Source organism: Danio rerio, chromosome 16, assembly GCF_052040795.2.
Source record: "Danio rerio strain M-AB ecotype USA chromosome 16, GRCz13ab, whole genome shotgun sequence".
Taxonomy (NCBI): domain Eukaryota; kingdom Metazoa; phylum Chordata; class Actinopteri; order Cypriniformes; family Danionidae; genus Danio; species Danio rerio.
Window position 1 is genome coordinate 37,466,565 of NC_141036.1, and position 24,102 is coordinate 37,490,666.

Consider the following 24,102-nt stretch of genomic DNA (forward strand, 5'->3'; position numbering starts at 1 on the left):
CGATAAGAAAAAAACATGCAGAAACTACGATGGAAACACTTTTACTGAACAATTTCCAGTATGCGCATTAAAAAGCGCTATGTGTTTTTGTTATAAGAGATCATGTGATGATAAAAATGTGTGTGAATGGACAAACCAGCCATCTGACCACATTGTAAAACATCTGAAATGTTGTTTTGGTCATTCTAAAATGCCTTTACCATTTCAGCATCAGAGTTATTATTATTTTTATTCTTTTTGTTTGTTTTGTTTTTTTAAGCATTAGAGTTTTTATATTATTAACTATCTCCAGAACCATCAAGAGCGTCCGTGCTCAATGTCTCACACCTTCAAACACAACCACGTGTTCATTGCGTGTCAACAGTTTTCTGAGGCGCAAGTCATTTAAAAAATAAAGATTCACGCAGCTTGTCCTACCGCAGCAAATTCTGTTTTTACTATTGATATTTGGCGCCAGTTAATCAGGAAGTGACGATTATGTTCTCCTTGACCAGAAACGTTGCAGGATTTCCACGTCTTTTATGCAATATTCCTGTTTTATGCATAGATTTAATTCACATTTTTGGATGAAAACATAGCTAGTGTTTTCTGATCATGCTTGTAGTTAGCATGCTGATGGCAAGTTGTCCTTGAACGGTTGCAATCAGAATAAATTTATGCAGAGGAGACATAAACTAAACATACACAAGCAAAACAAATTAATACCAAAGGCTCATGATGATACACTCAGGGGTTCTGAAACAGAACAAAAACAGAACGTGTTCAGGACCATGTGTCAAGCCTTAAATGTAAAATATGGTTCAGTTTCTTAAAGGCTGATATTTTGAAACTCATCATCAAAAGAAATGGGCATTATACCCCAGGGGTATGAATAATTTCGGGCTTGACTGTATGTGTATAAAAATGTATGTAAGTTTTATTTTTGTTAACTCTACTTTGATCCATAATTAGCATTTTATGAATCACCAAGAACCACATCTTAAGCTAAAAATATTCTTTAATGCTCTGCTGAAAAACAATAGATATTTATGTCTTTGAAGGCCGGAGGGTGAGCAAATGAACATACATCAACATTTAGTTTATTGGGCAAAGTGTTTCTTTAAAGTTCACTGTTCTCACAAACATCCTACCAACTGTTTGATTTTCAAAATGTGTAGTTTTGCAAATCTCTTTCTGTAATATAACATTGTTATATTCTCATATAGACAAAATTTACAGCTGCAGAGAGACCTACGTTTGTCAGTTCTGATGCCATGCTTGCCTAGACCAAAGCTCTGCCATTCATTCATTTATTTTCCTTCTGCTTAGTCCTTTTATTCATCAGGGGTCACAACAGCGCCAACATTACCACCATATGTTTTACAAAATGTATGCAACGCAGTACTGGTAAACATCCATACACACTCATTCACATACATACACTACAGCCAATTTAGTTTATTCAATTCCCCCATACCGCATGTCTTTGGACTGGGGGAAACCAGAGCACCCAGGGGAAACCCAGGGGAAACCCATGAAAACACAGGAAGAACATGCAAACTCCACACAGAAATGCCAACTGACCCAGCCGGGACTCGAACCGGCGACCTTCTTGCTGTGAGGTAACATTGCTAACCACTAAGCTATTGTGTTGTCCCAAAGCTCCACCAATTCAACACATTTGCATAAAGCTCTTTCATCGCACAATAACTTAGCTAAAAAAGAAAACATTCAGACAGAGACAGCTCAGTGGCTTCAATCATGACCGTGTAGCAGCGCAGAGCCAGACTCAGGTGGTAAGCAGCAGGATACCCAGAGGAGGGAAAGGCGAGCGCTTGAGAGGTTGGAGGCCATTTTCACCTGAGTGGAAATGACAGACTCTTGGGCCTTAGAGGCTAGACTTGGCTCCCACTAGAGAGCGGAACTCAGCTGCGCATGAACGTCTCATCCCAATTCCCCTGCTTTCCTCCCTGCATGTTGGCACCATCCAGGGAGTCTGGCATAATTTAGCTGAAGCTTCACTTTTTGAAGGGACACATTGTCCCCAGTAAGGTTGCAAACAGGTCACAGGCCAACAAACTTATGTCAGGGGCCAATGAGGGAGGATCATTCTGTCCACTGGACCCAGACCAGGGAGCAAGTGAAGGCACATGAAGAGGGAAGCCCACACCATCAGGCAGAAGGATGGTTGTTTCCAGGCCAGTGCTTGTATGACGAACAGGCCGCATTGGCTTGTCTTTGGCATTACAGTGCTGTAGGGACTGTTTCCAAAAGCTTCAAAACAATTACGAGACATTCCAAGTTCACAGAGTGCTGTTGATATTGGCTGTGAGATGAAGTGCTGAGTGATGTACAAAGTCATAGAAGAAACAAGTACATTTAGCACTGAGCAGTTATGCCAAGTTTCCGTTTATTCTACACTACATATTCCCTATGTGAAACATCTATAAAAAAAGATCACATGAAGCACAGGGCAGAGATTAGAATGACAGATTTTGTTTCAGATTTTTTTTTGTTTCAGCACTGGTGCCAATGTGTTTCTCTAACTGGAGTTAAATAAAAGCTTTGCAAAGCCTTTACAAAACTGTCTTTGAATTATTTAATCAGGTACCAAGGGAATTCATATAACTAACTCAATCACATAAATAGCACAGCTTCATAATCAATCATCAAATATTCCCCCAATTCATTAAAAAATTGAGAAAGCTTATAAAAATTACAAGGAAAATAAGAATCAGTACATTTCCATTAGTTGATATAGTAAATAAATATTTTAACCCCAATAACAACATTTGCTAACTACTCACTGATGCAATAATGTAGTGTTAAAAGTTGTACTGTTGAAGATTACTTTTCTTATTTAATCAGTTACCAAGGGAACTTCATATAATTGACACACTTAAACACGAGGGAATTTCATATAACTGGCACAATCACATAAATAGCACTGCTTCATACATAATCAAATATTCACTTAATTCGTTCAAAATTTGAGAAAGCTAATAAAAAATAAAAGTAAGAATCTGTAATTTTCCTTTAGTTTGAATAGTAAACAAATATTTTATTTACTATTTTAAATTCTAATAACTGCATTTACTGACTACTCACTGATGAAATATTGTATTGCTGTAGATTACCTTTTTTTCCCTAGAAAAGGCTGGGATTTAAAATTCTAAAATCTCCATATATTATGTACACGTTTTCTACTCAAGAAACCATTTTAATTACTATTTAATTAATTAAATTGTATTTATTTGCACCAAAATGAAAAAGCTGTCAAACAGATTCCTATTCACACAGATCTATCCAAAAATTCAAAACACTGTAATATGCAAGCCAAGCCACAAGTCTGAGGCATCTGAATAACACTGTTGAAGTTAGTAACTTTACTGTAGTGTTAGTAACTGTACTATGGACTGGGATTCGGAAGGCCGATGCGATTGGATACTATACCAAAATTGGCAACCCGGGGGTGTTACAGAGTGTACCAAAAAGCTGAGGATCTAGGGGTGAATTTACGGGAGTTTTCCGAGAGAAATAAGAAAACGGAAGGGTGGCGGGAGATATGTTTGAAACACGGGATACTCCCAGGCAAAACGGGATTGTTGGCAGGTATGGAATAAAGGGTCTTCTAATAAAAACATGTTTTGAAATACTATTCTTACATTGCTGACAGGACCATATAAATTAAAGGGTTAGTTCACTTATAAACTTAATTTACCTTTTATCATTTACTCTTCCTCATGTGATTTAAAACTTTGTTGAGTTTCTTTCTTCTCTCAAACATAAAAGATATTTTAAAAAATGTTGACTTCCATCGACTTCCATAGTAGAACATAAAAACATTACTATGGAAGTCAATGGGTCCCAGAAACCAGCATACTTCAAAACAGCTTTTGTGTTCAACAGAATAAGTGAAGGGTGAACACAAGGTTAAGAACAAGTGAAGGGAAAGTAACTCCCCCTAATGTGAAGCTCATAGTATTCTTCACTTTTTATCATTTGTTAATCCATTTAACATCAGCTTTGCATAAATTGGTGTCAACTAATTTGATTAAACACTGCTTTCCATTTTTAAATGAATACGATGTACCCTTACATATTACGTTATTAATTTGCTGAACACATTTCAATGATTTGATTGGCTCTCACCATTTTCTCATCTTTGTCTCTTGCAGAAGGGGTAGTTGCAGCAGAGGATGGACCGGGGGGCAGTGTAAGGGGTGACACGAGAGGGGGTTGTACTTTGCTGAGAATCTTCGAGCAGAGGCGCAGACAGTGAGTGAGTTCTCGGAGACCCAGTGCCTGCAGGTGTGTGGTAAGAGCGGAAACCATCCGCAGCAGCAACTGAGGTAGATGTTCTGTCTGGATCTCAATGTACGTCTCCTAGAAAGAGACACATCATGGGAGGTCAGTTCCTTATTAATATTAAAGTATCGTTTCCGTATCGCAGTCAGTGCTATACATTTAAAGCTACAGTTAACAAAACAGAACTGAACAGTTTTAGCTTTATGTGTGGAGTAAAAGGGAGTAGCAAGCTTTAGATATTTAATTGGTGAGCACATGCAAGTTTGTGGTTCTACCTTCCACAACATCCATAGGCAAAATGATGAACATTTCTTTTTAAATATGTATATAACTTTTTATAATATATAATTTAATATAACAGCAAAGAGGCTATTTCATTTTTGTATCACTACATATTTCAGACCACAGAAAAACTGAGCAAGTGATTACGTGCCACATTAATATGGATGTTTCTGGAAAGGTAGCCAAACAATTAGAGTGAGGTGAAGTTTAGGTGAAAAGACAAGTAAGAGCAGTACTGTACCTGGCAGATAACCCTCATGCTTCTAGTAGGCTTCGAGGAAAGAAACAGAAAGCAGAGATTTTCAGACAGACAGAAGCGAGCAGAGCAGAGGCCAGAAAACATACTTCAGAAACCCTGATTGGTTCATTCACAACCAGCGTTAGGGAAATGAAGACCAAGATGATCTCTGAAACTTTCACAAGGACATCAACACACATATAAATCTGGACACATGTAGAAAAATGTCAAAACTATAAGCAAAGTGTCGCTAAATTATGCATTTTAGTTGCCTAAAACTAAACAGGTAGAAACACCAATATTAGTTAGATAAAATGTTCATTTATTTACAATCAAAAGTCATCTTCATAGGATGTGTTCTTTTATGGGACATAATTTGTGAAAGAACTCAATTTAACATCAACCAAAACAATGCTCTGCGCAGGGTTAATCACGTTTGTTGTATGTGCGTACATATGATGCTATTTTTATCAGGTGAAAACTGATGAAGAGCTTATAAATATGCAAATCATTTTAAATCCCACCAGAAATTCCTCTGTTAAACAAAAATCTGCAGCAAGGAGATGGTACTTCTGATGCTTGCAATGATCGCAGACAGGACTAGAAAAACCTATAATGCTTGAGAATTTTTAAGAACTAAAAACAGCGCTGTTTGGGACTGTTCACGTTGGATCTAAATGTGTGCTGAATGCACCGCTTCTATATTCAGGGGATCTGTGTCGTGAAAAGACTTAAATTCAATGAAATAGTGTTTTGTAGGTCTTTAATTTTTTTTTAACAGGTCCTAATTTTCCTATGTCCATGTAAAGCTACCCAGTCAGGCCAACACCCGTCTAGTCACTAATATTCAATCTCAAAAAAAGTTTTAACTAAAGATTATTTATTAACACTATTTACTAATATGGTTTAAATATGTTTCCTACAGTAACATTTATTTTAATGTTTTTTATGCTTTAACTGGGCCATTGGAATAATTATTTAATATTTAGCCTTGTGTACGTCTGAAATTTAATTCATAATGGTCTTAAAAAGATCTTAAAAAGTATTAAATTTGACTTGATGAAAAAGTAAGAAACCCCGGTAGAAACCCTGATATTTGAAATAATGAACTGGAGTACAGAAAAAATACGATATGTAAATGGTCCATAAAGCCTTCCAATGAGAATGACGTTGATCACAAAACACCATGCACACCAAGCAAGGGTACTCTTGGTATTGGAAATGCAAGCCTGATTAGAATGACCCATACCGCTCAGTAGATGTCTTTGGACTACGTTGCATTTCCAATTAAGTCCAAGTGTCCCAAAATTTGTTTAATTTTGGGTGTGCATCAAAGTATTGAATGGCAGAGTTTACCCTTATTCAAATTAACTTCACTAACAGCAATCAAACCAATTTAAATTAAACACGCCAAGTGTGAACACACCCTTAAAGCATAAAATAGAAAATGAGCCTAAGTAGATAAATCATCATATCCAATGTTTACCAACCAAAGACACAATGTCCAACAAGAAGTCCACCAGCTCACAAAACTCAACCAATGAGCGTGCTGATGTTTCAGAACTCAAAGTCTGCCCAGGGGTATGACTGCTCTGAGTCCACCTATAAAAATCAGAAAGAAGTTAAGTTATAATGGACTGACAGCTCATATTGTTCTTCCATTATCCCACACATACCTGCAACACTCCTCAAACCACCGTGCAATATAGTCCCACATGTAGTAGGGCTCGAAGGAGTTAAACAAGAGGTTGGCTGTTTTTATAAGCTCTGCTGTTTTCTTGTTCTCTCTGAGTTTGCTGAAAGAAAACAACACAGCAAGACAGTTACGTTTAAAATATTGAAATACATTGTAATAAAATGAGACAGAAACAGTACAGACCTGCTAAGTTGAGTTTGATCTTTGCTGAAGGGGTTTTGGTTCTGCAGGTCTAACTCGGCGCGGCACTGAGTGTGCAGGGTGCGGAACACTTCGATCAGAACATCCTCTAAGATTGCTGGGCCTAAATGTAGGGAACAAAAAAAAAATCATGAGTATTCCGAGCACTCTTTGTTTGAGTCAAAGCATACATCATGTTCTAATAACTGTACCCAGTTCAGGCTTATCAAGAAGGCTGATGAGAATGCGAAACGGCTTCAAGTCGTGCATCAGGATGCTCTCCTCCTCCCCTCCTCTAGCCTTTCCTTGCAAGATCCCCACCATGGCCTAGAAACACACACAGACACATTTAAAAATGCAGTAACATTAAAGATCTGAACAGTGCATAAAACAAAGAACACTAAAATGTTGAAAACCCTATATTAAATTTCAGTGTTATTAATTACTATAGTTTAGGTCATCAATCAATCTAAAATAGTGATAATATACATCAATGTGTAATATTTTTTAAATTTAGATTCTGAGATGTAGGCATTGCACATATGGGCAACAAACACAAGCATGAAATTGAAGAAGTCCCACATACAGTCAAGCACGAAATTATTCATTTCCCTGGGGTATGAATAATTTTGGGTTTGACTGCATGTCACCAAGAAGAACACTGCAAAAAATGCTTTTCTTACTTACATTTTTTGCCTTGTTTCTAGTCTAAATATCTACAAATTCTTAAATCAAGAAGCATTTTCTAGACAAGCAAAACATATTGTCTTGTTGTAAAAAATAATATGACAAAAAGAAGTGAGATTTTCCTTAAATCAAGCTAAATAATCTGCCAATGGGGTAAGCAAAATAAGCTTATCATAAATTGAAAAAAAAATTATTTTGCTTGATTTGAGGAAAAACTCACTTTATTTTGGCATATTATTTCTTAAAACAAGACAGTATGTCTTGCTTGTCTAGAAAATGCTTATTAATTTAGGAATTTGTAGATATTTACACTAGAAACAAGACAAAAAATCTAAGTAAGAAAAGCATTTTTTGCAGTGAACTTGTAAGACTGCTTTTTTTCCCCCTGGATTTTCAATTTTGACATTGTGATCGAACCTTATAACATCAAAAAATAAATAGTACATACATGAATGAACATTAGTGCACCTAACACTGCGCCTTTACCAGACACAATGTGATAGGAAATTATATGTTCACAACAAACGCAACACAGCTACAGGTGCAACAAATTAAATAGCAGTCAATCTTAGCAATTGTATCAAAGTGTAATCTCAAAATTAAATATGTAACCTTATATCGAATGCCTACAAAATAATCTGAATGCCTATGAAATAATTTCTAAGAGGTTTGGAATAAATTTAGGTATAAGCAAATTAAAATAGAATTGTACTTTTTTGGCAAACTATCACCTTTAGAAAGTGTTAGTTAACGCCAAACATAATATAAGTGTCACTAAAGAACTCAAGATGGATCACTAGTCTGTATTACCCTTGGGAAAAGCATCAGATTGAGAATGCCTATGCAAGTGTGTGTTTCAGATCTTTGGGGATTTCACACTTGTTCTAACGCATGGCTGCACAGACAAAGGAACAGACGGTCCATGCAATAACCTACTTCCGAAACAAGCGAGATCCAACAAGTGGCTCAAACCAGATGGCACGCAATGAAACAATTCCCTCCCCAATAAAACAGAGGAAAACGCCAAAAAAACAAAACTCCTTATGCTGAAGCCCCAAACTTAACCTCAAGGGTATCAGGACATTTTAAACATTGCACTGAAAAGCTCTGTCTGTTCCTGTATTTGGACCAGCGTCTCATTGCAAGCTAAACCATGCATACAGACCACACGGAAAGAAGCAAAGACATACAGAGTGGCTTATTGACAAAATGTGTGCATGCACCTGTGCTCAACTACAGACATAACAAAAACTGTTTGATCTTACAACAAAAGCAAACTCAAACTTTAAAACAGAAAGAGGACTTTAGAAGTTTCTGTGCTGCTTTTTATTTTGTTTGGAGCAGTGGGATTGGCGTTGATATCTGATGTCCCATTGATGCTCGGAGCCCAAACAAAACGACTTCCATCAATCAATGTTATTTTGTGAGATCAAACAAAATGTGCACCACTGATGCTGATGTTTGGACTTATTCTGCTTTAAAGTTTTCACCTTACCAGAATGAGCATCTCCTTGGAGTAAGTGTTGAAGTAGTGTGTGACATGCTCCTCTGGATTACTGAGGCGAGTACTGCGAGGGCCTGCTTTCACACCATTGTTATCGAAGCCTGAAAACACCAACATGCACATGAACCGCACAGTCAGGACACTTTAATTGACTTGAGGATACAAGAGAATATTTGAGGAAGTCAAATATGATAACAGGTCCTGAACTGATTCACAAAATACAAACTTACCACAATTTTCATCCACAATGTATGAATAGCAAGCAAGAGACAAAATAAGGTCAACCAATACCCTTAACATACATTTTGCATATTGCTAACGCTGGGTTCACACCAAACATTGCTTCACTTGCTCTAATTTACTTGTGGGATGATTTCCCCCAAGCAAATGTTTCGCTTGAGTTCAATTATTTGAACTATTTGAACTTTAAAAACAAAATTGAGGCAAATTCCACGCATTCACAGCAAACATGACGAGCCGTGATGAATTGCCTCAATTTGTGCAACTGCATTCATACGTAATTTACTTGCTTAAATATTTAATTCTGCATTTGGTGTGAATCCAGTATAACAGAACTTAATATATGGTTTTTCATGAAAACAACTAATGTTGTTGCTTATAGTGCTGCACGATATTCAAAAAAATTGACATTGCGGTATTTAGTTTTTCTGCTATATATATTGGAATATAAATACAATTTCCCCAGATTGCTTAAATAACTCTAATTGTAAAGAAATTATTCATTTAGATTGATTAGGGTGATTTTGTATGGGTATGAAAAATGTATAGAAATTAATAAACAAATTGCAAGCAAAAGATATTACAATAGAGCAACAGAAAAAAGTTAAATAAACATGCTTTATGGTTTTCTATAGACTCCACCAGTATTCAAGTACAAAAACTGCATAATGGAATGTAAAATGTAGTCTCTTCATTGTATTCATTCTGTAAAATTATTCTTCATTAAAGTTATAAATGTACTTTTTTTTAGTACCTAAATGTGCAAAGTTTCACTCTGTTATGGTTATACTTTGCACAACTGTTGTGCTGATCAACTATAGTCCCAACTCAACATTGCACATCCTGCAATGTGACTATTGCAGGCGCACACATTGCGATATCAATTCTAAAACAATATATTGTGTAGCCTTACACTAGTTGTTTATATGATGTTCAGTGAGAATTGCAATTAGCTAACCATGATTGAAACCTTTATTGCTTAATTTGTTTCCTGCAGATACATTACCATTCAATAGTTTCAAGTCTGTAATAAATAGTACTATTATAAAAACAAGAAAAAACATATTTTTATTTTTAAGCTTTGTTTCGTGTAAAAGCTGTACATGCAATTTAATTTAACGGAAACTTGTTGGTTAGGGAAAGCCATTTATTTAAAAATAGAGACCAAAAATAAAACATTTCAAGATGATGTTCATACAGTTTCTATGTGAGGTGTGAATATCTCACCCAGTAGCCAAGCATAAAGTCTTCGGTTCAGGGACATGTCTCTTCTTAGTACAACATGAAGTGCTGCAGACAGTATCCTGATCATGTCTGGACGTGTAGCCTTGAATGAACCAGAAAGTTGCTGTTTAATGCATTATATTTGAGAGCCCTTTTTATGTGCATTAACTTGTGTGCCCTTTTTAATCAAAATACATAAAATTGCAGCAACTAGAAGAAAACTAATTACATTTAAATATAATCGGTTCCATTGTGGACAGATCTCCTGTCTGTATGAAATCGTGTACTTCCCTAATACATACTCCGTGAACAACAGTATGAGAGTCTAGTAGTTTGTCCGAATTCACAGTATTCAAAAAACAGTATGTGAGTTATACCTGGATAAGCTACTACTTCTACGTGTGCATCCAGTGTACAATATACTATCCCATGCATCTCGATATGGTAGTTCGTAATTTTGAAATCAAACCCAAATATGTTTTTTATAATATTTGTAACTCTGCCACCTGTGAAACAACATAGAATAGTCTACAACAGAGTCCTACCAAAAACTCCTATCACTGGACTTACTATAAACAAGGATTTAAATCAATACATTTACGTTTTGTTACCTGACTCATGTGGAAGGGAAAGCAGAACAAGATGAGATCCAGAGTACTCCTTTGCACTAACACACTTGAATCCTGCACCGATGTGCTGACTGCCTCCACCTGATGAAACAGCAATCATATAAAATCATGCCTCTAGTAAAATTACAATTCAGTGGTTGCACCCAATAGACAATTTGCATCATTTTAAAGCATTCGTTATATATACAGGGATGGTTTGCTGCTATTATGACTTGATCACTGTACCATAAGTTCAATGTCACTGCCGATGATGTACAGCTGGTCCTCCATGGAAAGTTTTCGGTTAAGGTGCAGTAGGACGAAGGTCACTCCAGGCAGTCGCACAGCAGGGCTGGTTAGGATGCTCCCCCATAGGGCACTGTAGAAAGCCGGTTGCTCCACAGCTGCAGCCACCTTTTCAAGCAGGGTGTTGGTCCTTTTGGCAACAGATCAAATAAGACTTAAGGGTAACAATTTACATTCATGTTCAAGAGTGAACACTTGTTAATGCACAATTAACTTAGAATCTGCAATATATTTGTTACAATATTTATTACTTCTTCATTACTGTTAACAAACATACAGTTCATTGTTAGTTTATGCTAGCTGGGTTCCATAAAATAATACTTAGTAATACAATGTTGAAATAAAACATTAATAGTTAACGCACAGCAGGTCATGCACAGCATAGCATCAGAGGTATATTTCCAATGTAAATTAATGTAGTACTAAAAGAAAATTATTGTGAAGTGCTAAAATTTGAGATGCACTTCAGAAAAAATATCAGTTGTGGGCTTATAATTTGGGCTATGAATATATATATACATATAATATAATGTATTATCACGTAATTATCATAATCTTTTTAAAACACAAGCAAATTACCAATTAAATAGCACTGTAGGTCTCAAATTGAACGTGCAAATATCTGTTTATTTAATGTTTTTTCAATCAAATAAATGCAGTATTGGCAGGCATAAAAACTGGCTCATTTCAGAATCAGTTCTAGATTAAAAACCTTCATTTTACCTGTCATAATACTCTGAGCCCTCTTCCAGTCCAGGAAGCACCCCAGTCAGGAGTCCCTGCAAGCCTGGTTTAAGAGTCTTCCCCAATGGCAGGTAGTAGGTCTCGTATAACCCAAGTAATACTGGCTTCACAGACATAGCAGCATTGGATAATAAAGGGAAGAGCCCAGAGCTAAGGAGAAGGGGGATAAAAGGACATATTAACCACTTAAACTTACAGTAGCAGAAAAATTCAATCCTGCATAATCTCTACCTATAGAGGAAAAGATCCTTCGCCAGGCGCTTTGGTCCAATGATCTTGAAGATGATTTCGTAGGTCTCCAAAGCCTTGCGGTGAACCCCGCTGGGCAGCGCTGGGTGGAGGCATTGGGCCAGACGCTTTCCAATGGTCAGTTTCTTGGGCACAACCTGATACTTGCCATTGTTTTGCAAGACCTGTGAAAAAAAATAAGATTACTAATGCAACTTCTAAATGAATTACTTCTAAATGCCTTCAGAAGAATACCTTGTTGAGCTTTCCGAGCGCTGAGATCAAATCGGCCCATTCGCTGGAGTACTCAAAGTTTTTTAAGGCCTTATCAACTGCTGCCACATAGTTCCTATACTTTGAGTCACCGAGGAGCTCCAACTCCTCTGCATTCATCGTCCTACACGATGGGACTAAAAGTCAATTCCGAGGTCACATACAAACATCACACCTTCTGTTGATAAAATAAAGGGGGGAAAAACAATGTTTATCTCAGGCAAAAGGATTGTAGACAATGAGTAATGTTGCAATGTAGACCACATGCTTGTTAATGGAAAAAAAGAGCTCACACCCAGATTCCAGTATACGCAATGCTAAGCTTTACCACGTGGTTTATTTCTACACTCAAGCAGAAACAACAGCCCTTTAGTGTTCAGAGGAGCTCACTGTCACTGGTGGAGAGGCAGTTGAATTATTAACAGGAGTGACTCAGTTGCAGGTGAGCCACTTTAAGCGATAAAGGACAAAGAGTGACAACAACAATAAAGCAGCAAATGTGGAAAAATAAATGCCGCCACATTTTAAGGAACTCAACTCTGCTGTTAACTACTGTTATTTTATTTAAAGGATTAGATTCTTTACAAATAATTACAGTTCACCTTCAAGAGATCACTTACTCGCCCTCATTTTTTCCAAACCCACACAAGTTGCGACATTACTCATTATTTATTGTCAATTTACTCAGCCCATCCCAGATTTAGGTTTTTGGCTTTTTTTTTACATTAAAGAAGCGGAAAACTAGGGTTCCTGGTAATTCATAAAATAGATAAATTCATAAGAAGTCCATGGTTTTGGGTCTTTCATAATTTAATAAATATGCTTTTCTTTGTGTTCTACAGAAAAACACAAGAACAAAAAAATCAAGCTTGCAGTCAATTTATTTCCCCTGTGGCCATACGAAATGTTGAAAAAATATATATGCATGCCATAAAATACAAGACAATGTTTAATGAAACTGAGAACTTTTCTAAATCGAAATAATTGATTCGTCCAAAACATTATTTACAACATTAAACCTTTATTACACAGCCTCAGAGTCAGAAATTGGTTCAATTATCATTGACAACAGTTTGGGGCACAGGTTTTCAGTCACATACTGACATATAGCAAACATTAGAAACATGTTATGAAAAAAAACTTTCAGACTGAGATTGCATATTTGAATAGACTTTTTCTTTCTGTATAGATTGTAGCATATTGGATAAGAACAAGTAAGTACCATTTTAATCACATTAAAAAAAATAAATAAATCTTTCATTGTAAACAAACAAAACACTCGGACTCCAGACAGTTGTAAACGTGCCCATAATTGTATGCTGAAGCTGAGGATGAAAGATAACAACGTCGTAAATAATGTTTTGTTTCTTACACAAACCAATCACTTTTCTTCAGGTTTTAACTTTATTTTGCCTCTATATTTTAACTCTTAACCTGTAGCTATTTACTTGAATTAATGAAATTTTAGGATGGCCAAATCTCAATCTTCTAAGCTATATTCTTATTATTAAGTTTACTTTCCCTTTACATTTTACTTCCACAGGTCCAATTTGACAAACGTTATGACAGAATTTGCGTTATGGGGTGGACTGTCTCTTTAAGATGCACCATAAACAGCTCTCAGATCTCACTCTCTAACCAAAACAAAAACAAGATTATGAAAACCCGTCAAACCGAAGCTCTTTAAATCTAGATTTTCAACTGTGCTGGACTGATTTAAATAATCCGACAGATTTCACATAGGGTCAATACATTTGTCTGGCTCGCTGTCATTTCCTATTATCTGGTGATAGGGAACAAGGGACCATTATGTGATGAGAAGGCCCCTCAAAAGCGGTTAGCCAGTGTGACAATGATGAATGAGTGGTTCATGGTGAACATATCTCCAGGTTTCTCCAAATGGTACGATATTCTCCCCCATACACTGAGAATAACCATATAAACACGATCAAATGTCACGATGACACGCTAGTTACATGCTAAGCTATTGTACGCTCGCTATAGAGCTGAGGATCTTTCTTTTGAGCTGCTGCTTACCGTTGTCAGTCGGACGACGATTTTTGTGTGAAGATCTGACCAGTGAGGGGGCTGTTTGTTTTGTTGAATGTGTGGATGGATAAGTGGATGAATGGATGGATGGATGGATGGATGGATGGAATGGTTGTGAGCGATGTACGGTCAGATGCGACGTCGGTGGTTATACTGACGGCAAAATAAGCGTTCCGGGACGCCGCTGGCGAGATCACATATCTGCTTTCAGTAAAGCCATCTGTTATTCAGCAGAGGTAATGTTGCCATCAGTCCCGAATGCGCTGACACTCTGCGGATGAAACCATTTTTGATGAAAGTCGTTGACAGGTGAAATAATCTGTACTGCGCATGCGCGAACAGTTCCTTGTTAAAAAGGCAATACGTCACCTTTTCAAAATAAAAGTTCCAAAATTGCGCAGTCATGACGTCACTTTTTCCTCAGACGATAAATGGCACACTTTCGAAAGAAGAAATAACTAAAACGACTAATGTAAAGCAGAGCAAACATCAGTATGGAGAAAGGTACACACACTAATGAGAATTGGGATATTTACCTGTAAATGTTGATCAGTTAGTCATCAACATACTAACTTGAGTTGATGACAAACTTAATCGTAAGATTCAGATATTAACCATAAAACAATTCCAGCTTTTAAATGGCTGGCCACATATAAGTTAACATAAATAGGGACGTTCTTTGGAATCTTTCACATAAATATTTGCTAACTTACAAAGTAAAAAAATGACATACAAAATAATATAAAGATGCTATAATACACCATACTACCTCCCAATATGACACTGTCAATTTATCACAATTATCATGTTTACAAGTCTTTTTGCACTATACTGTTCTTTATCTGCACAACTCTGGTTTACTTTGCACTCATTTGCTATATGCCCTTAATGTCACTGTATTGTTTACAATTTTATTACCCGTGTATATTTTTTAGACCACATTTAATGTACAATGTATATACTGTAAATTTTCTTTTCTTAAACTCTACTATTTTATATATTTATATATATATATATATATATATTATATATATTTTTTTTTTTTTTTTTTTTTTTAATATATTAATGTTAAGCAGCTTGGGTCTGAGAGAAACGTAATTTCGATTCTCTATGTCTTGTACATGTTGCTGAATTGACAATAAAGCTGACTTTGACTGATAGTTTTCTCCGCTAGATATTGAAAACAAATGTACATTTTGTGACTTGAAAGAAACCATACTTCATTTTTTTTGTGAATTATTATTATTATTATTATTATTAATAATAATAATAATAATGGGTAATTTTTTTATTTTTTTATTTACAAGTGTAAATTTTTGGAGAATAATACAACAGCCAGAATTTATTCAGGAAGTTATTTCTAAATCTCTGAGTAAAACAAACAACAACTTGAACTTTTATTTTAGGAAATATTTTGTAACAGTAAACATGACAGGCTAAATAATTTAAATAAACCATTGACTTCTGTTTACTTCATTAATTTTAAAGTCACAGATTTCTTTACACATTAAAAACATAAAAAAAAATGTACATAGGCCTATACCATAGGAGCAGTATAGAAGATAGCGGTTTTTAAACCTTGACTTTTGCAAACCGCTGTAAACCTTGAAACCGTTATCAACCAGCAACCTGTCAATATGGGTTTTGAAAATGAGAGTGATCCTTGATTCATGTTTTAGTTACTTTTGTAAGATGAATAGATAATCGTTAGAAATAAAAGAAAAAAAATAATTTGCAATCTTGTATTATAATCTGATAGCCTGATAAACAATAAAATACCTGAATTAATTGTGAATTTTAAGAAATAAAAAAGAAATAATACATGAAACCTATAAAGGTTAAAGAAGCATATACACACACACAGTTGAAGTCAGAATTATTAGCCCCCTGTTTATTTCTCCCCAACTTCTGTTTAACAGTGAGACAATTTTTTTCAACACATTTCTAAACAATAGTTTTAATAACTCATTTCTAATAACTGATTTATTTTATATTTGCCATGATGACAGTAAATAATATTTTACTAGAGATTTTTAAGACACTTCTATACAGCTTAAAGTGACATTTAAAGGCTTAACTAGGTTAATTAGGTAACTGGGCAAGTTAGGGTAATTAGGCAAGTTATTGTTTATCTATGATTTGTTCTGTAGACGAGCAGAAAAAAATGAGCTTAAAAGAGCTAATAATTTTGACCTTAAAATATTTTTTTTTAAATAAAAGCTGCTTTTATTCTAGTCTAAATAAAACAAATAAGACTTTCTCCAGAAGAAAAAATATTATCATATATACTGTGAAAATTTCTTTGCTCTGTTAAACATCATTTGGGAAAAATAAAAAAAAATTCAAAGGGGGGCTAATAATTCTGACTTCAAATCTATACACAAACAATTAAATTAAAAAGTGCATGGTCAGTACAATTGTTTTTATGGATTAATCATGTGATATTGCTAGTGAGATCATTTTTTACAAAAATATTTTATTTAAATTAATGAGATTTAATTGTTTAAAAGTAGCCGAAGACAGATTGTTTTAATGATATTCCTTCACGTATATGCCAAAAGATATAGCTAATTAGAAATTATTTTTATTTTAAAATAAAAATTAAATACAAAAATATTATTTTAAATTATAATACTTTACAACATCACTACTGTCTGTTATGCTATTTTTGTACTGTGATCAAACAAATGCAACTTTGTGTAACAGTCTAGCTATGAGACTTGGCCTTTTTAAAACATTATATTGAACTATTTGTTTAGAAAGTGTAGGTTTTTTATTTAAAATGTAATAACATAATATATAATATAAAAATGGATTGTGCTTTTATTATTTTCTACGATATTAAATAAATGCATATTATTAGGCAACTTTTAAAGATCAGATAGGGTTGGGGCTGGAAGTTAACAAGAATAATTTATATTATTACTATTATTATTATTATAAAATTTCCAATTTAATACATTTTATTACGGTCTGTACCGAGAAATATTTATGTTATTTAATTACCCAATAAATTGTATTTTATTAACGCCGACCCCCACCCCAACCCTAAACCCAACCGTCACAGTACTAAAAAATATTAATTATTGTTATACAGAGTCACAAAAATGATGCTACATTGATGTGCGTATCTGCAGCTGTTTCCTATCTAGACTTAACTGTAACAAATCGATGGCCGCCGGAACAACAGGCTGCTTTCAGTTTTGTCAACTGTCGGTTTGTAAATCTACCAGTAAAGTCTTATTAACATAGAAGTTTCACCTTTAAACCTACAATATAAGTTAACCAATATTAAAAATTACGTAATGCGTTTTAAAGATCCCAGATAACTGAGGGTTAACGTTACTAGTTTATTTTAAAAAATGTACAGGCAATTTTGAGGGATGTAAACAAAAACTATGGTCCCAACGTATTTCCAATTGTACATTTTACATTTCTATAGCTCCCCAGAATCTAAAAAGAGCCACATGTTGATAATGTTAGAATAGCTGTTTTACATTATGATTGAAATGACTCCGTTATGAAATAGTTTGATTACAAGCAGGAAATGTTCATGGCAATAATCAAGTTGGTAGAGTACATTTTCAACTACTTTGCAGAAATAAGTGATTTGAATTATGCATATTTCGTGGCTGGTTCTTATTTCCGCCCTTGTCTCATTCACATGAATCAGTAATGTTGTTGCCAGCTGGTGGTGCTGTGAAAATCAAAACCGAAACCATTGCTCCCATGTTGCGCACTTCTTTTTCCATAGCTCTGTTAAGCGAATCTGATTGAAATATGTTCGCATCTGAAGCTTTCTAGACGGATTATCATGTGTTAAAAAGTAAAGGGTGAATTCAACTCGCTCTATAGAGATTTTTATTATAAGAGAATATTATTACGTATCGTTCAACTTCCACACATTTATGGTCCAAATGGATGTCATGTTGATCCCAGATTAAATAAAATAATCCATATATTATACTACAGTGTAAACTGTGATACGCAAATAAGTTACACTTACAATCAAACTCACTGCCAGAACCAACACTGGTTTATACATGACACAAGCCTGAGTTCAACGTTTATGACTTTGTATCAAACAAATCTAATTATTTTAATTCTCTGAAACCACACAGATCACGCCTGAAGTTTGGCAAATATCATTAACTAGAGACTTTAGGTGAGCTATTCTTTTAATGCATGTGATAATCATAGCTAAAATGCTTTTGACCCGTCTCACAAATTATCATGGATTCACTGCATTAGCTTTATGCAGTTTAAAAGTAGCCAAATAAGCCGTATAAAATGTTTTAAAAAAAAACTATTAACCAGTTAAAAAATGTCAGTGGTCTTTAAATCATTCGATTGATGCATCATAGTGATTAACCTGTCATAGAACTTAGTGCTTCTGTGTACGTGAGCAGACAAGTGTTTTGGCCAACTGTTTAATCAGTTTCCATGGCCCACAAAGTAAATGGTTTCAAAACTCTGTGCTGAAGTCCAACATACAATGTCAGTTGTAGTACATGTAAACATGAATTGGCAATTGCAAATATTTGTAATTCACCAATACTGCATTGTCTTCATTAAAAGGGTTTAGTTAGTTTCATAGTTTACTGCAGGTTAGTGCATTAAAGTTACATTCAAGTACACCAAAGATGACTAACTGTTTATAAATCTTTAACTTTAAATAATAATAAAACAAAATGAGCACACACCAAGACAATAGTGGGGGGAAGGGAAGGAATTTTATTTCTTTTTAGATAACCAAATAACACAATCTTTTAGTACGTACCAATTGTTTCAGGGCTCTTAGTTTTCTTTTCAAGTGACATTTTCATGGTTGGGATAAATTCAAAGCCAATTGTTTAGGACAAATTTAGGAAAAGGACTTTTATACATTTCGTTAAAAATACACATATATTATTTTGTTTCACTTTAAAAAAAAGGCTAAAAATGTAATCTGTTATTACCAGAGGTAACACGCAGCATTCATTTGCTTTAAACATTGGCCTGCGGAGGAAAGACCAATGAATCAATGCAAATGCAACACTGCTTTATGGACTCTGTATAAAGGGCAAAATAAGAACTGTTATAACAGAACAAAAAATAAATAAAAATAATTTTTCTATTTGCATAGACAACTTAAAAAAAATGTATAAAAGTCCCTTTCAATTTTCAAATCTTTTTTTCATTTTTTTTTTGACTTGCACTTAAAGCTCGTTCTGCCCTACACGGTGCATTATACAAAATAAAAATCATGTGCAAGATCACTGGCAACAAACCGCACAGTGCAGGGGTTCTGACGCACTATAGGCAACATTTTCTTTTTTTTTCTTAACAAAATATTTTTTCTTCAGCATTTGAAAACAAGCCACGTCCATAGCGTGACTTTACATTCAGTGTTATTACTAAAAAATACTTTATCCGCAGGTTTCAAATGTTCCTGCACAAATGTACAATATGCTACAACATTTTATACATTTCATTATTTACATGGCTCCATTACACACATCAGCTTTGTTTTGTCGTCTTTAAGATAGCTATTAACATCACGTTCTGCAAGAGAGGTAGTTTTCCACCACACTCATAACTAAGTGGGAAGGGGTGCTTCATCACATATCCACAGTCGAAAGAGCAACATTGTCTGAAACATTTGAACACAAATGAACATCAGTGCAAGAATAACAACAAGTGAGAAAGGGCAGTGTATGTGTGTAAAATGCCGGCAGTCTGCCTTCTTTAAAAAACAAACATTGTAAACATGTCCACACTGGACCTGCGCCCGATTTCTCAGTTCCCCCGTGCCATAATACACACATTTCATAACTTAATGCTTAGGAATTTAAAATGCATCACAGAGCAAACAAGGCTATGAGACGAGATTAGAGAAAACTTGCATCCTACGGTCTCACGTCATAACCCTCCTCCGCATAATTGCTCTGTGATCATTCCAAAAGTACAGCGAAATTTTTAAAAAAATGATTCGTCACCCAAAACCTTGATATACGCTAATGCCTTACGCAATGATTTATGGCACTTGTAACCAGATCTGGTCAAGCAAGGTGGGGGCTTTCAACAAAAAATAGCTGATTACGTCGCTTTGGTAAACATTAAAAATCACACTTAGTTTTCTAAGCTATAACACAAGGGATGCAAAAAGTAAAAGTTTAACGCTGCAATAGAGCTTGAGAACCATAGTGAATTCAACACCTATAGTGCAATGCGCACAGCGCCATTAAAAAAGTACAGGTGTTGAAAGCACGAGGTCCATTGTGCCACCTCATTAAGCTTGAGGTTAGTCATATGACCTTTTCACTTAAGCTTGTACCCCTTCATGTTCTGTTCGCTTAGGTCTCCCTGCAGAACAAAGTCGAGTGGCTTTTACTTCCCAAAAAGCAAAACAAAAAGAGATACCCGGAAATGCAGTACGCACTATTACGCTACAGATGCTGCTGTGCTTAGCACCAAGAAGTTTCTGGCACTCCCAGCTTGATTAAAACTCAAGCCAAAAGTGAGCATCAAACCTCAGCAAGCAAGAAAAACAAAATGCGAGATATATTGGAAAGTAAAAACAATGCGCGAGTTTGTCTTGACATCTATTTCTAGGTCTAGCGGAAGAAGAAAAAAAATCTGACTGTCACAAACAGCCATCAAAAAAAGAACAAAACAAAACAGGAGCATAACAGAGCAATGAGTTAAAGAGGACATCCAGTTCATCATTTGTCATGGCATACAGCTCCCCAAAGACTTCTTGACCGCTTCTTAAGACCACAACAGCGTAATAACTAGTTTCTTTGTTTAAAAAAATATGTTAGATGACGGACATTAGGAGGAACATCTGTCTACCAAATGATCATCACCATCTTATTAAGATGCAGATCTAAAAATAGCTGTAAAATATATTACGCAGCTGGGGCGTTCAAGGAGAAGGCAAAAGGCCAAAGTGAAGCCTTTATCATGTATTGGCTTAAGAGAGCAGCAGTGAGAGACCTTGTTAGGCCTGAACCTTCAGGAGGCTCTTTAACTGAAAGGTCATCAACTCACGATGATCGCCCATGGGAAGAGACACCCAGTGGCTTGGGGGCTTGGGCAGCACACTTGGGGATGGGGGCTCACTAAACTTGGCTCCGGCATAGTTCTGACCACACTGAGCTGATAAAAGTTTGTTCAGATGGGACTCCCAATTCTGATCGTACGGTGTGGCAAAACGAACAGAGCCATTCTTCTTGTCTACAGACACGGCCTGCCGCGCCTCAGGAGACCAAGAATAGCTGGTGCCCTTCTCACCTCTGCGAAGGTGATGGGGCACCCCTAAGGCTCCTGAGGCGGCAGAATGCATCACTCCATTCTGGTCTCTACTTCTCTGTTTGCCCCTGCTAACCGGCTGGCTCTTCTTGGGTGCTGGGCGATCTGGAATGTTGTATCTCTCACCACCTCCCATTATATTTTGACTGGATGTCACCTAGCAGAAGACAAAGGTGTAGATTTGTTATATTAAATAAAACATGCATTTATAGTATCTTCAAAACAGGTTTAAAATAAATAAGTGCCCCAGTGATGCAGGCTGACATAAACAAAGGGCTACGTGCAAAACGAGCCCGTCCCCGCCCATCCCCCACTCGCTTCCTCTTCTTACCTCTCTGTTGTAAAAAAGTTGAGTGCGTGGTTCTTTTCACTTTTTAATTTTTCCTCGCCAATTGGGCTCCAGGTCCTCGAAGTAGTTGATCTACTTCTCGCTGCACATGTATGTCCAGCAAGATCTGAGGTTTTCATGTGCCAGTGAGCGTTGTTTTGTCGTGGAACCGAGTTGAACATGAATTCACCTCGGCGCACGGTGCTCTAGAAGCCGTAGATCTAACAAAACAAACATTTATAAGCATCTCAATCTACTAAATATACATTAGTTTATGACTAAAAACGTATTTAAACTAATATCAAATCCCAGTCAAACCATTTCTTTGTGTAAATGTAAACATATATTGCAACAAAACATGGACTAGTAAACCTTCTTGTTTATAATTGTTATTTACTAGTCTAAAAAACAAACGGCTAATTTAAATGGCAAATATATTACAAATCATCGATTTGTTATTACATAAACAGCATTCAATCTTCCTCCTTCGCGATCGACGTCTTCATACTAGCGATTATTTTCGACAAAAAAGCCAAGGTTTTTAGTAAACTCGAATGTACACATTATTATTGCAATGTTTTATAATAAAAGCTCGATTTTAAATGATAAAAACAAGAGTATTAGGTCATCTTTTCTGGCCGCGTATCAAAACAAAGGCTCTTCAACGCAACATGGCGTCAACACAGTCGACGACTCCCTATACCTTTGACTGTGGAAAAACAACTTACCGACTTCCTCAGGAATTTGATGGAACAAGCCCTTCGTATTCCCTTGGTCTCGTCTGTCAGCTGTAGCTGTAAATGGAGAAAATATTTCCCGATATGTGAAGCTCAGTAAAAAACCGAGGCTACAGCGGAATGATGATGTTCTCCTTCTCCAGTTCGTCTCCGTCTAACAACAAAATGGACCCTCAACAAAGCATAAGTAGTTCAGACGTGTTGTGCTGCGGCCAATCAGGAAGCAGCACTGTGGACGCGCGGCCAATAGGAGCGAAGAACACGCCTGTTGCCATCGTTCCTGCGTCACCGATCGTTATGCGTGTTTATGGGGAATTTTGGTTACTGTAATAACTCGAAGGCATAAAAATTATCACATGGTTTCTTCCGGTTGGTGTAATCTCAAAAATGCACACATTTAAACCTGGTGATCGGTGTCCTTGGCACATCTTCGAGTAAAAGCACAACACTCGTAGAAGTGTGTGCTTTATGTAAACTTCAGCTGAACAAAGACAGAATACTCACAGGCTTCAGATATCATAAGGGACACAGATACTTTGTACATAATACTTCAGATAGCTCTTAATACTGAAGTGAGTGCTTATGTAAACATCTGGTGAACTATGAAAGAATATTTACAGGCTTTTTATAGATATCTAAAAGGACTTCACATAGGCCTACTTATTAAACAAAGAAGAACAACATGGTTGTTTGAGCAAAACCATAGGAATCACATTTTTTTTGCTATACCAACCATATTTATGAGTTTAACCGTATGTTTGAACATGTTCTGATGTAAACCTGGGGTTAAACAAATAGTATTCAATCAGATATAAAGTAATTCAATGTAATAAATGATTATTCATACAATATGTTGATGCTCATATAAAACTATTAAAGTACAAAACACTTTTTTATTTAATCCTTGATTATTTTGTGTAATGGTTAATAATACGTCAAAATGTGAAATGCAGTATATACTAATAACCTAACAAAAATAGTAGATACATAGGAGCCATGATAATGAATGTGATACAGGAAATAATTAGTTTTTTAAACTGAGACGAAACATGACGCATCCTGCTTGCATGTGACAACAGGTATAGATAAAAACTGTGAAGTGGTATCTGCTAACAATAATAATAGGAGGGAAAGTGTTTGAAAAGCTACAGACGAAGGTGTTTTGGGGTGTAGTGTCTTAAATCAATGAATGGATTAT

The 24,102-nt window shown here is 35.7% G+C and overlaps 2 protein-coding genes across 14 annotated transcripts in view; both read right to left on the bottom strand.

Moving 5' to 3' along the window:
- The window catches only part of dop1a (DOP1 leucine zipper like protein A), a 63,610-nt gene that overhangs the window by 23,525 nt on the left and 15,983 nt on the right, over positions 1-24,102 (bottom strand). Inside the window, exons 1-14 of one of the 13 annotated variants that reach the window (XM_087287252.1) lie at positions 14,705-14,869; positions 12,480-12,675; positions 12,228-12,409; positions 11,976-12,146; positions 11,193-11,382; positions 10,950-11,048; positions 10,342-10,441; positions 8,866-8,948; positions 6,896-7,010; positions 6,687-6,807; positions 6,484-6,603; positions 6,298-6,409; positions 4,811-4,840; positions 4,132-4,365 (exon numbers count right to left, since the gene is read on the bottom strand). In XM_087287252.1, the coding sequence (XP_087143378.1) occupies positions 4,132-4,365; positions 4,811-4,840; positions 6,298-6,409; positions 6,484-6,603; positions 6,687-6,807; positions 6,896-7,010; positions 8,866-8,948; positions 10,342-10,441; positions 10,950-11,048; positions 11,193-11,382; positions 11,976-12,146; positions 12,228-12,409; positions 12,480-12,617 (1,695 nt within the window). In that variant the 5' untranslated portion in view covers positions 12,618-12,675; positions 14,705-14,869. Of the gene's footprint in view, positions 1-4,131; positions 4,366-4,810; positions 4,841-6,297; positions 6,410-6,483; positions 6,604-6,686; positions 6,808-6,895; positions 7,011-8,865; positions 8,976-10,341; positions 10,442-10,949; positions 11,049-11,192; positions 11,383-11,975; positions 12,147-12,227; positions 12,410-12,479; positions 12,676-14,534; positions 14,870-24,102 lie in introns of those variants that run through there. The other 12 variants (XM_087287249.1, XM_087287253.1, XM_087287248.1 and 9 more) reach the window with 12 other exon arrangements.
- pnrc2 (proline-rich nuclear receptor coactivator 2) lies at positions 19,258-23,082 on the bottom strand. Its single transcript, NM_001130192.1, is given in 3 exon segments — positions 19,258-21,996; positions 22,171-22,388; positions 22,896-23,082. A coding segment is annotated over 1 exon segment (447 nt). The 5' UTR covers positions 21,976-21,996; positions 22,171-22,388; positions 22,896-23,082; the 3' UTR covers positions 19,258-21,528.